Here is a 14,192-nt window from a genome sequence, read left to right on the forward strand (position 1 = left end):
CTTTTCCCAAAATCTCACGATCCGTCTCTTTTTAAACTTTTGCACGTACTGTACAAAAGTCCCCTCACTTTGTCTATTTATTTAATGTAAAATTTTCAGTTACTTCTCTCACCCATAAACTCTCTCTACACCCATATTCTTACTATTTTTATATACTCTTTTCATTTTAGTTATCTATTTTAATTAAATAATACTTTAATTAAATAGTTATCTAATTATCCTAATAACTCAATTATCTCATTTAAAAATAATAATTCTATTTTTCTCACTAAATCTCACCACACCTTCAGCTCATTACTCAAAACACGTATTTCTCTCTAATTTTAATAAAAACTCTATTTCTCCCAACTCTAAAATATCTCTAATTTTCTTAATATTTCTAATACTATAAAACTCTACTCAAAATTCCTCAACTTAATTAATTAAACTAAAACACTCCAAAAATCTATTAAAATAAAATATCATAATTAAGGTGTTACACTTGTGGGCTTGTTAGATTTCCTAAGGAGGAAAAGGTGATTGGAAGCAAGTGGAAAGATTAAGGTTCAAGTGTGACTTGAAATTCATCAAGGTTATTAAATAATGATTCGACATGGTAGAGAAAAACAAAGTATTTTAATTAAAAAACATCTTTCCCATTCTTCTCCTTCTTATGGAAATCTGTCGAGCTAATCAAGTGTAAAAATTGGAACTTTTTAGAAAATAAAATTGATGACTTGCATAACACATTTGATAAATTTATCAACGAGAGAGATAACTTGAATCTTATTCTAGGTAATAAAGGATAATCTATAAAAAAGATGGTCTAGGTTATGAACCTAAAAACAATCCTAAGAATTTTAGTAATATTTGTCGGGCTGATATGACTCCTAAATGTAGTATGCTTAAATATAACTATTGTGGTAAAAATGACCATGTTATTTTATTAAAAAAAGTCATGAAAGTAAAAATATTTCTTCTTCATCTTATTTATATAAAAAAGATCATAAAAATTAAATGAGAAATATGTTTTCTCTTCTAATTTCTACAAGATAGATAATAAAATGTGAAATATGTCTTCTTTATCTTACTTCTGTAATCATAATTCATGTTAGAAACCTAGAGATAATAATGTTAGATGATCAAAAATTATTTGTGTATCTAAAGTTAAGACTTAAGTTTAAAATGTACTTATGCTTTACAATATCAAACACTTAATGGTATCTTGACAGTGGCTGGTTAACTGGAGATGAATACATGTTTTCTTCCTTCTCTCCTAAAATGGGAGAAATTTTGTTATATGTTGATAGTAATAAGGGAAGAAGTATTGGTTATGGTAATATTGGTAATTTTTCTAATCCAACAATTAGAGATATGCTTTTGGTTGTTGGTTAGAAACGTAACTTGCTAAGTATTAGCCACTTATGTGACAAAGGTAATAAAGTGACATTTGATTTGTCTATATGCAGAATCGTAAAAACTAAAATAATTAAACTCTTTTTACTAGTTTAATAATTTGAAATACATATACAATAAGTTAATAAAATCTCTTCAAATAATGTTGGTACATTTTAGATATTGCATCCAAGTTATTGGTGGAATAATGCTTCATCACCCTTAAGTGCTTCACCCCTTCATGGCTCACGCTTAGAGGACCATGTACATCTCAGAATTTGGGAGAGCCAATTTATAAGCATTGATAAACATTTACAAGTATACTCTAACATGTTCCCCTAGAGCATTAACTAGCGAATGGTTGACCATGAATGCCCATTATGTTGATTAATGATATTTAAGGCCTTTGCCTCAAATCCACTAGTAGAAGGATCACTATAAAAGAGAATCACGACTATCCGAAAAAGACGGAGTCTAATCATTTAAATTAAAATTCATCTATTATGACTCCATTACACCAACTTTAGAAAATTAGAAAATTATGTTCTTTACATCAACATTTGACGTCCATTGTGGACTCCATTAAACCTGACCCAAACCTAAAGTTCACAGTGATACTCTTTGGCTAAACCTGGATTTTCGTTATCATGACGTCCAAAAAACAAATTCTATTAGGATTAAGCCAAAAGGGACCAACACCCTCTACAATCAGTAAAGGACACAATCATGCAGTTAGTGGACTATTGACGTTAGATGGTAATCAATCAATACATATTTATCATGCTATAAAAATATTAAAAGTAGTATAACAGATCGAATGGTTGAGATCAACTTGTAGTCACTATTAGACTGAATGTAATCCATTTCATGCTAAAAGGGACCAGTATCCTCTAAAGAAAATGAAGGACATAGTCATGTAGCCATTGATCCGTTGACTTTATGATGGTAATTAACAGTGCAGATTTAGCATGCTGTTAACATATTAAAAGTAGTATAACAAATCAAATGGTTGAGATTAACCTACGATCACTATTTGATTGAAGGAAATCCATTTCTAGCCAAAAGAAGCCAATCTCCTCTACAGTCAGTGAAAGACATAGTCTTGTAGCCAATGAGTTGTTGACCTTACGACGGTAATGAAACAGTGCAGATTTGGTGTACTGTAAACATATTGAAAGTAGTATAATAGACCAAATGGTTGAGATCAACCTGCATTAACTATTTAACCGTAGGGAATCCATTTCCATCCAAAAGGGACTTGTATTCTATATAGTCAGTGAATGAGACTTCTACATGGTCAACCAAATGTAACTAATGATGAACTAAGCCAATATTATGATTGGGTTTTGGGTCACGGTGATAGTTCAATTAGGGATTCTAATGATATTAATATTATACTTGATATCCCACAAGACTTTCTTATTAAGAAAGATAACAATCCTCTTGCCGCAATTGTTGAAAGCACATATCCTTCTATTTTAGATGATATTAACAAAGTATCTTTTTCCCAAAGCACGACTATATTGGCTTAAAAAAATACCAATATTGGTAGATTAATGATTATGTGTTGGATTTATTTCTGGGAGAAGACAAAATACATTTGAGCTATGATAGTCCATATTCTTCTAATTTAAAGATTGATGTAGTCAATGATTTAACACCCCATTCCCCATCGATAATTTAATAAAAAATCAGAGTAAATTAAAACAAAACATCAAGAATAGGATGCTACGTCTCAACAACATAACAAAACATGCTCAAGTAATCACAACGAGATACATAACACACTTCGAATGAACCAACAACACTTTCTTCAAAGTTCTAAAAATTCAACTCTATTAATTCAGTGGAAAACAATCATAATTTATTGTCAACAATCTCAACTCATAGTAAATCCAACAATTAATCAAATAAAAGAGAGTTTACAATACTCCCACAATTCTTCAAAATAAACAACAACTAATCAAACCAAACAAGTGTTCATCCCCCCAGTGTTATGTATCAGAGCACGACACCGACTCGAAAAGAAATGGCGACTAACCTCGCCTATTGCGAATCATCCGCGCGTTACCCACAAAGAGGTAACTTTCAAACAGAAGGGGTGATATATCTCAACAATATAATAAGAGGTATAATCATAAGCATACAACAGAAATATCATGCTAGATTCCAAGTTCAACGATTAATAGTCATGATTCATAATTGATTATACAAACATACATGCAATTATCACTATTCTTCATAAACACATGTTGGTTATACAATCCAACTTCATCTCTATACCATCAAACCAACCAATTGTAATGCAATGCTACTAATAACGACACAATGCATGTGGTACCAATATTTTCGCTAATGCCAAATATGGACAACGACAATCTTCGTAGTGTCGCATAAAGACAACGAAAATCTTTGTTGTGCTAGTCTAAAACATCATCAATCTTCGTAATTTATGCAATGCATGCGACACACACATACGACATACATCTTATGCAACTACCTAACAACAATATTCAACACATGCCAAAACAGGCTATCAACATCAACATCACCCTGTAACAACACATACTAGACAACCACACTACCATCATATCATCTTTGTAAGCAATTACAACACTTCGCATTATAGCACATACAACATACACACATATTGGGCCTCTTCCCATAAAATACATGGCTACCGCTATCAAACTAAGTTTTATAATATAGATAATACTTTTAGCTTCCTAAAGGTCCAAACGGTGTGTCAAACTCACACCCGAGTCAAAAGTTATGACCTTTATAATTCTTCAAATTCTGGGACCATTCGCCCGGCAAGGCCCTTCATCCGCCCGATGAACAATTACAGTAACTTGGCAACTTTTGGCACCCTTCGCCTGTCTTGTTTGCTCGACGCTCTTTGGGCGTAGCTCACTCGCCCGACGAGACGATCGATTTGCCCGACGAACCCTTGCGATATGGAATTCCCTGGTGCATTTTCCTGCTCGATCAAACTTAAACCAAGTGCGATCTCTACACCTAAAACACTAAAATTCACTTTTGTACACATCTAAAACATATACAATTCATGAGATTAACAACATACAACATTTACAATAGTACAAAGCACATTCTAACACCAATTGCATACAATTCCAACCAAATTATAGACATCAATTCTAAGAACCATCTACACCCAAAACCTAACATGCAATCATCATCTACCTACAATTATACCCTTTAGTAGACAGTTGGAACCCCACCCTTAGATTTTTTATTCCTTAAGCTCCAACAATGACCTTCTTCTTCCCAGCTCTTCCTCTTTCTCACCTCTGTCTTTTCTCTATTTTCCACGATCGATCATAATAACTCTCATTCTATTCCTTTTTCTTTTTATTTATCTAACCTTAGGACTTTTTTAAATTAATTAATAATATAAAATACTAATTATTCTACTAATAATTATAAAATAATATAATTGCTACTAATTCTTTCACTACACTCTCATACCTCTACATTTTTAGTTATGCACCCTTAAGCCTCAATTCTTTATTTTCTAATACCACTATAATTCTTGCTAAACAACCCCACACATTCATATGATTCAACAAACACATCGAAAATACCGCATCACATAATTATAATAATTAAAAATAATCTAAATTGAATCGTGGCATTACAAATGACATTCCCATACCATAATTCTTGAACATAATTAATATTTATGGACTTCTAAACACAAGTTGAAATTTAATGTTGGGGTAACAATAATGTCATTAAGAAATATTGATTAGTCTTTAGGATTGTGTAATGGAACTTGACTGATAATCATCAAGATGAGAAAATATGTTGTTAAAGGAAATGTTATATCAGAAAGTAATATTGAAGATAAGGTCTTTATACCTCGTTTGTCCCTGACTCCATCTGATGTCAGAATTCCTTTCAAATTTCAACAAAGACAATTTCTATTGGTCAAATTTTTCACACGATCTCTTAAGAATATTGGAGTTTATATTCCTTCGTCAAAATTTTCACACGATCAATTATATATGACAATTTCAAGAGTCACTTTAAGAGAAAGTTTGAAGTTGTTGATAACCGATAAAAATAGTTGATGTGCTAATTCAATATTCAATATCATATACATAGAAGTTTTTCGAAATGTGTGACATCTCATGGTAGCATATATACTTTTTTTTTTATATATAGTTTATAGGTTTAAATAGTTAAACTGTCGTTGTAAGTTAGCGAATTTTTGATTTTTTTCTCTGTTTTTTTTTCTTAAAATAATTTCTGAATGTTAATTTTTTTCAATACTCGCACCTAAAATTAAAATTTGTAGATTTTTTGCGGATTTTAATTTTTTAGACGAATACCAAAATGCTTTTAATATTTTGAGATTAGTTTAAGAAAAAAAAAATACAAAATCAAAAACTAAAAGCTCATTACCTTACCTAAATAATTTACCTATTTAAGTCTAATTTTTATTATTTTATTTATTTGTACATTAATCTTAATCAAATATTTTAAATTCGAACGAGACTGGCATTGCACAAGTCAAGTAACTTTTATATATATATAAACAAAGATAACTTTCTAAAAAAATAAAAATAAAAATCAAATTTAATCCATTAAAATAAAAAATAAAATTGAATGAATCTAAAAAAGAAAAACGAAATCTAGAAAAAGCAAAATCAATACCTAAACCAAAGAAGGGTTTTGTATGCTTTATTGGACCAGCACACCAACCAAACTCTTAACCCAACCGACACGCTTCTTCTCTTTTCACTCTTCTTCAATTTCCTCTTTCTCTCCCTCTTCTCTCTCTCTGCTACTAAATACTCACACACTAGATTCACCATTCTTCTTCCACCACCAACACCATGTTGCAGTTACTCTACACTGCGATCTTCGGCGAAATGCTCCTAATCCTAACCCTAGTTTTCAAAACCCCACTCAGAAAACTCGTGATCGTTTCTCTCGATCGAGTCAAACGAGGTCGTGGACCAATCGTTGTTACCACCGTTGGTGCTACGTTAGTGGTTGTGCTTTCTTCTAGTCTCTACAGTATGGCGAAGATCCAGCAACGTACCGTTGAAGCTGGGGTTGTTAACCCTACTGATCAAGTTCTTATGTCGAAACACATGCTTGAAGCTTCTTTAATGGGTACTTTTTCGATTTGTTCTCTTTTGATGGCTTTTTGTGATTAGAAATAGTTGCTTTTATTTGAAATCGAAGATTTACTGTTGACAATTTATAATGGAGTTGGTGGTTTTGGTTAATTGATTGATTAGATTGTTTGATTTGAAATTTGATTTTTAGGGTTTAGTATGTTCTTAGACTTTGTGATTATCTCGAACTTTTTAGTCTTTATATAGCTACTTTTCAGCAGCTCTGTAACACCTACACCTCTGAAAAAAGTGTGTCTGTATCAATGTTGGTGTCTAAGACTAGTACCGACACTTGTGATCAAGGTTTTAAATATCGGTTGTGGTTGCGTAAAGTTAAGGTTTTTGCAGATTTGGTTGGTATTGGTGTTGCGAGGCTGATTGCGGTTGTAGCGGTGTGAATTTACTATAATTTGTTCTTTATCACAAAAATGTTAATAATGGTATTGGTACTGGCACCTTTCGATACGTTTTTATTGCGGCTGTGTTTATGATAATAGGCACTTTTTAAAACCTTGCTTGTGATTAGATTTAATTTATTTATTTTTTCAAATTATTATTGGTATCACTGTGTTAGTGTCAGGTGTTGTGTTTCCGGTTTCCATATTTTGTAGCTTTTCAGCTCCTTGAAATTATAAATCTGAACTAGTATATGGGTTAAGATGAAAATTTTGTAAGAACTGAAAACATATTTAGTTTTTTTTTTTTATGGTTGTAATTTAAAAGGTAAACTTCTTTGATGGGATGATTAGGTTGATAGTGTTGGCTATGATTTGATTTGTGGATCAAGTAATTTATGTATTTTTGTGGATAACATAATAAAGAAAACGATGTATGTGATTGTGATCACAGTGGAAGATGAATTGAGAAAGGCGGTGTTTTATGCCCTTGCTAGTTATTGTTTGTTTCCTTTGATAGAAGCTCCATATAAAGGAGTAATGGACCTTTTCATTCAATGCTATTTGGTTTTCTATATGGGTCAATTTTTTGTGGCTTTTTTCAAATTTTTATGTTTCTGTATTTTTGTTTTGGTCGATGTCTTAGAAAAGGGGATGTGATAATGTGAATGTTTAATTTGAGCTGTTATCACTGAAATAGTGGTCATCACTCATCAGTATTCTGCATATTGTTGATTACTTTAAATTTGAATCTTTGAGATGAATATCTTTGCCGACACCTATTCCATTTATCTTTCCCGATCTTATGTGATCATGCAGTGGTTGTTTTATTGTTAATTGACTTTGCTTGTGCAACATTTAAGCCTTATAATAACTGTTTGGCTGAAGGGGTGTTTGATTCTAAAGTTTGCAGGGCACGGGAGGGAAAATAAGCGGCAAAAATGCCTCTTTCCTCCTATTTTCATCTCCTCCGAAATTGGATGGGTTTGGAAGAGAGGAAAAAATCATTTAGAATTTGTTGACTTCACTATCCTTGTTTTTTCCCAAACTTTTCTTGTATATATGTTATTCCTAGCAATCCGTCTTATTATTGCTGCCTTTAGCTTCTTTGCTTTCATATTGTGCAAGCCTATGTTTTAAAGTTTCTCCATGTCTTGAAAAACGTATCAGTTAATCTTTTTGCAACTTATTTTCACCTACCATGTTACATATCACCTCTATTTGGTGATATAACTCGCATATTTGATTAGCTTGAGTTGCATACATAGTATAAACCACACCAATATGTTTTGTTGAAACTTGGAAAACAATAATATGCAAAGTCATTTAGATCTGAGTTTTATAATGGCTCCCCTAAGAGTTTTCCTTTCTTCATCTACCGCTATTTATTGGGGCTTGGATTATGTGAATTAATGATTCCATGTAGTTTAACACGATAATCAATCTCAGCAATTGATTTGAGTTCAGACGGTAAAGATAACACATCTATAAAATCAATTTAATCTGGTCTTGGCCATAGATTTATATTAGATGGTTGAGATCGGTAACTCGGTAATGCAAATACTGCACCCAATTGTATCCCTAGGCCTTCTTCCATATGATCAACTTCTGTTGGTCTTCCAATTGTATGGCCAAACCATCTTAAGTGAAGTTCTATCATTTTAATCTCATTTGCTTACACGTCTTACCAAATTTTCATCTCAGATACACTCAAGTTAGGTTCTTTTTGGCATTTTATTGCTCAACCTTCAGTACTGTAATGCAATGTTAGTCTTAACTATATGGCTGTTTGGTGATTTTGGTTTTTATGAAATTTGGAGATACCTTTTAGCTATAATTATCAATTCTTTTTTATTCTTATGTATGTTATAATTTTTGAACTTGGTTTTTGACATTGTTGGCAGGTTTTGTGCTGTTCCTATCTCTTATGATTGATAGATTGCACCACTACATAAGAGAGCTTCGATTACTCAGGAAGACCATGGAAGCAGTTAAGAAACAAACCCGAAGTTTTGAGGATGGTAAAAACGGTAACACCGAGGAGCAAAAAGCGTTGACTGAAGAAATTACCACATTGAAGTCTAAAATTAAGAAGCTGGAATCCGAAATTGATTTGAAAGGAAATAAGGAGAAGACTTTGGAATCGGAAGTAGAGGCTCTTAAAAAACAATCGGAGGGGTTCCTTATGGAATATGATCGCCTCTTGGAAGACAATCAGAATCTCCGGAGTCAGTTGGAGGCCTTTGACCACAAGAGTACATGAGGGTTACAATGTATCTAGAAAAAACAGTTCTCTCTTTGTTTCAACTGCTGTTTTAATGTTACATGCTTGCTTAATGAGTTCACAGTTGTAAATTTTAAGGTCTAAAAACAGTTTGTGGATTGAGTAAACGTACTGTTATTTAAGCAGGTAGATTACATATTGTTATTCTATAGTTTCATTTTGAAATTTTCGTAGATTGGATACAACTATGCTAACTTACATATTTGATATATATTCTGGACCTTAGACCGTTTCATATTTGTCATATAATAGATTGATGTGCATTGTTTTCTCTTGCAGATTCTAAAGAAGACTGCTTGGTAGTACTAGTACCAATTAGTCTCAATTAGAGCATACTGTTAAGGAGTATAATCTCAATTAATCTCATGAGGAATGAATGATTTTACCTAGTTTTAATCTTTTGAATGAGTTGTATAATTCAAAAATTAAGAAACTTTTATCTCTATCAAGCGGTTACTATACACTAAATGCATGAATGTGTGCATTAGTGACTGCAATGAATCTGTATGTGAATCAGATCTCGATCGAATGGTTATTGATACACTAAATGCACGATTGTGTGCATTAGTTGTGGTAGTGAATTTGTATGTGAATCTATCGAACGGTTACTGATACACTAAATGCATGAATGTGTGCATTAGTGACTACAGTGAATTTGTATGTGAATCTTTATTTGTTTGTATGTGAATCTTTATTTGTTTGTATTTGCATGAATGAGTTCATTAGCGACTACAGTCAATTTGTATATGAGTCTTTATTTGTTTGTATTTGCGTGAATGCGTGCATGAGTAGTCCATTAGTGACTAGTGGATTTGTATGTATGTGAATTTTTATTTGTTTGTATTTGCGTGAATGCGCGTGCATGAGTAGTCCATTAGTGACTAGTGGATTTGTATGTATGTGAATTTTTATTTGTTTGTATTTGCGTGAATGCGTGCATGAGTAGTCCATTAGTGACTACAGTGAATTTGTATGTGAATCTTAATTTGTTTGTATTTGCGTGAATGTTGTATGTGAATCTTAATTTGTCTTTATTTGTTTGTATTTGCGTGAATGCGTGCATTAGGAACGGAAGTGAATGTGCATTCATTTTAAGTAGTGCATTAGTGACTACGGTGAATTTATATGTGAATCTTTATTTGTCTCTATTTGTTTGTATTTGCGTGAATAAGGAAGGAAGTGAACCAACAAAATTCCACGTGTTTTAGAGAGAGATTCTCTTCCTTCTCTCTAAAACTTATCGTGTTCTTCTCACCTTCTTATCCCTTTTCGTTTTAGGGTTTGGTGGCTGCATCTTTCTCCAGATCTATTCTGGTCTTTATCCCCAAACTCTTTTGGAGGTTTTTCTTTCCTTCCCTAGTAGGAGTTTTTCCCCTCAGTCTAATCTGAGAGTTCGGTAGTTTTACTTCCTTGCCTGTTCGTGTCTACAATGGAGAGATGGAAACATGTTCAACTGTCCAAGGAAGAGGAAGAAGGAATCACGGCGGAGGGAGAAGAGGTGTGTGACGAGGAGATTTTCCAGAGAATGCTGGCCGGCAAGTTATGGACGGACAACCACTTCAATAATCGTGCGTTCACAAGCACTATGATTAGTGCTTGGAAACTCAAGAACCCGGTTGAAATACAGGAGCTGAACAAAAATCTCTTATTCAGATTTGCTACTAAAAGGGATCTGGAAAATGTTCTCCGTAACGGGCCCTGGAGTTTTGATAGGAACCTTCTGGTTCTAGATAGAGTGTCAGGTGAGGAGAAGCCCTCAGAACTAAATATGCACTTTGGGGTTTTTTGGGTGAGAGTGTATGAGCTTCCTCTCATACTCCGATCTGAAACTATGGCAAGGAAGCTGGGTGGTATTCTGGGAAAGTTTGAAGAGATGGATCAGAAGGAAGTCCATAGGAACGGAAGGTTTCTCAGAATGACTTTGGACCTCAATCAACCCCTGAAGAGAGGCACAGTTGTCTGCTTTAAAGAGAAGAACCTCAGAGTTTATTTCAAATATGAAAGGCTCCCGAACTTCTGTTTCTCGTGTGGAAGAATTGGTCACCAACTGAAGGACTGCGAAGGGCTGGGTGAAACTCGGGACTCAGACACGCGATGTCTTACAGGATGTCACGACATCACTATCTGAATGTTTTTAAACAAATGAACAAAGTGTAAACAGAAAACAACACAGGAAAATTGTTAACCCAGTTCGGTGCAAACACACCTACATCTGGGGGCTACCAAGCCAGGGAGGAAGTCCACTATAAGTAATATCAATTCAAGGTAATACAACTCAATATTACGCCTTTCACTTAATATCTACCCAATGCAACTTCAATCTAAACAACTTAGACCAGAGATCCTACTCACTCCCCCTCAATCACAGCAGTGATGATAAACTAACCAATGAAAAAGAAGACACTCTTCAAAAACACAACTTGATCTTGCTTAAAAGCTTTGATCAAGTACAATAGTACTCTTGCTTAAAAGCTTCGAGTACTTCTTACAACTCAAAACAAAAAACACCTAGACCAAGACAATCATCATGATGATCGTTTGGCTTACAAGAAAGACTACAACGAGAAAACTAAATCAAAAGAGTTCTAACAGTCTCTCAATCAAAAACCCCTGACGGCAACAGCAGCACCTGCAAGGATTAAATAGCCTTTAGACAATACAGCAACTGGGCCTTGGATCCACAAAATAGTTTTTGCCCTAATTAAAACAAATCTCCATTACACAAGGAACTCATAATAGTAATCATCCAAGACGTCCTTGATACAGATCAGAATCCATTATTACCAAATATAGCACAGAAGGTCTTATCAGATCATACAGTCATACCGAGAACAAAATAAAACACAGCAGCTTCGGATGTCATGACATCGGTCTTGACATCAGGTAAAAACCTGCATACTGAAGGACCTCACAACCACATAAAGCATGTCATGAGGCTGTTTTTGACATGATAGAACCACAATTAGTTTTACCAAAAATTACAGCCAATCAACAACATCTACAAACTCCCCCTTTGGCGAATTTTTGGCTAAAACAATAATAGATGCAAAAGTTCAAGAATCAGAGCATACAGCAGCCAATAACAGAAAAATAAATTCTGTAAAAAGAACCAACTACTTAATCACCAAAAACCAACTACTTAATCAATTGTTACAGAAACCACTTGTCATTGTCAGGGAGAACCAGAGAACACCCAAATAAAGGGAACCAAAAAGGACATGAACCAAAAAGAAATATTGTCCAAGAAAAACCAAAAGATCCTACAGAACAATCAAGACAATCACTACTACCATTACAATCAACCCAGATCCTACAGCATCAAAACAACAAACACACATTACTCCCCCTTTTTAGCCACAAAAGGAGCCAAACATCAGATGAAGATTTAATCTCCAGAGCCAGCAGTATCATCATCATCCTCCTCACTCATCTCTTCATCACTGGAGCTACTAGACTTATATTCATCCTCACTATCAGCATCCATATCAGCATCCATCTTCTCACCATCACCACCAGCAGCATGATCATCATCACTATCAGCAGACTGCTCAAGACTTTGTATAAGCTGCTCAAGCTTCATCTTCCTATTTTCCAGCTCTTTGCAGGTCTCCTTCAGCTCAGCTATAAGAGAGGCTTTGGTCACAGACTTGCTAGTTTGAGATGTCCCAGCAGACTTGTTGTTCCCTTACGAGCCTTGACCCTGTTGGAGATGCTGGAGATGAGGTCATCATCAGCAATATCAATAGGATCATCAAGTTCATCTAGATCCACCACATCATGCACATTAGGGTTTTCATCTTTCTTAGCAGGAACAGCAGGAACCTCTTCATCTTTCTCAGGAGCAAGAGTCTCATCATCTTTGGAATCAGATGCTTCAACATTGATAGCTTCAGATGTTTCAACATCTTTGGCAACAGGGGTCTCATTAACAGATGTCTCAACATCTTTAGTAACAGGAATCTCATCATTTTTCTCAGCAGATGTCTCATCATTATCAACAGCTGTCTCAACATCTTTAGCAACAGGGGTCTCATCATCTTGCACACCTTGATCAACATCGGAAGCAGGCATTTGGGCTAGAGGAACAGAAATTCCTTCAACTTTGTGCCCTTCATTCAAGATTCTGGTGACCATATTTGCAATCGCATTATGAACATAGGAAGAGCCCTCTCTACCCTGGACAGAAAACGTTTCTGGGACAGATCCTCCGGTTGATTTTCTTGCATACATCTTTCTTGGTTGACTGCGAGCAGAATCGGAAGGAGGAACAGTGTTCAAAGGCACAACATCCAGCACAACATCTTGATCGCTCACAACATTTGGTGCCCTAGAGCCTGATGCTGTTTCAGAGATAGGAGAAGATTTCTTTGAGGAAGGACTCTGAGACATGGTGAGAGAAAATGAGAGGCTGGGTAAAGAGTGATGAATGCAGAAACACAAAGAGATAGCGTGAGTGTGGAAGAGAGGTTTTGGAGGAATGAAAACCGTTTGGGTAACTTGCAAAAGGGGGGGAAAATGCACTTTAATGTGTAATGATATCCAAGATTTGGAGAGAGAAATAATGCTGGCCCCACCCCCAATTAATTGCTATAATCCTTCACAAAGACAAATGCCTAATTTGTTTCTTAGATTTCCAAATTGATTTGTCTCTAAGGCTTTTGTAAAAATGTCAGTAGGTTGAAGGTCTGTAGCAACATGTTCCAAGTCAATTATTTTGTCTTCAACAAGATCTCTAATGTAGAGGTGTCTAATATCAATATGCTTGGTCCTGCTGTGCTTAATGGGATTCTTTGAAATGTTTATGACACTTAAGTTGTTACAATATAATGTCATGACATCTTGTGTGACATTGTACTCTGTTAACATTTGTTTCATCCAAACAAGTTGAGAACAGCTACTTCCCAAGAAGGAACATCCTCCTGAAGTACTTTTTCTGTCATCAGCACTGCCTGCCCAGTCTCTTAGATACAGGTGACCAAGTTTTTGGTG

The 14,192-nt window shown here is 34.6% G+C and overlaps 1 protein-coding gene across 1 annotated transcript; it reads left to right on the forward strand.

Annotated features, from left to right (window-relative positions):
- Window positions 1-6,085: 6,085 nt before the first annotated feature.
- Window positions 6,086-9,373, forward strand: LOC131601768 (uncharacterized). The gene is made up of 2 exons (XM_058873659.1): window positions 6,086-6,519; window positions 8,824-9,373. The coding sequence occupies exons 1-2, from the start codon at window positions 6,237-6,239 to the stop codon at window positions 9,180-9,182; spliced, it is 642 nt and encodes a 213-aa protein (XP_058729642.1). The 5' UTR covers window positions 6,086-6,236; the 3' UTR covers window positions 9,183-9,373.
- The last annotated feature ends 4,819 nt before the right edge of the window (window positions 9,374-14,192 follow it).

This window comes from Vicia villosa, linkage group LG5, assembly GCF_029867415.1.
Source record: "Vicia villosa cultivar HV-30 ecotype Madison, WI linkage group LG5, Vvil1.0, whole genome shotgun sequence".
Lineage (NCBI taxonomy): Eukaryota > Viridiplantae > Streptophyta > Magnoliopsida > Fabales > Fabaceae > Vicia > Vicia villosa.

Coding starts and splice junctions, on each gene's coding strand:
- LOC131601768 (XM_058873659.1), top strand. CDS start 6,237: ATGTTGCAGTTACTCTACACTGCGATCTTCGGCGAAATGCTCCTAATC. Junction 6,520..8,823: donor GCTTGAAGCTTCTTTAATGG/GTACTTTTTCGA, acceptor CATTGTTGGCAG/GTTTTGTGCTGTTCCTATCT.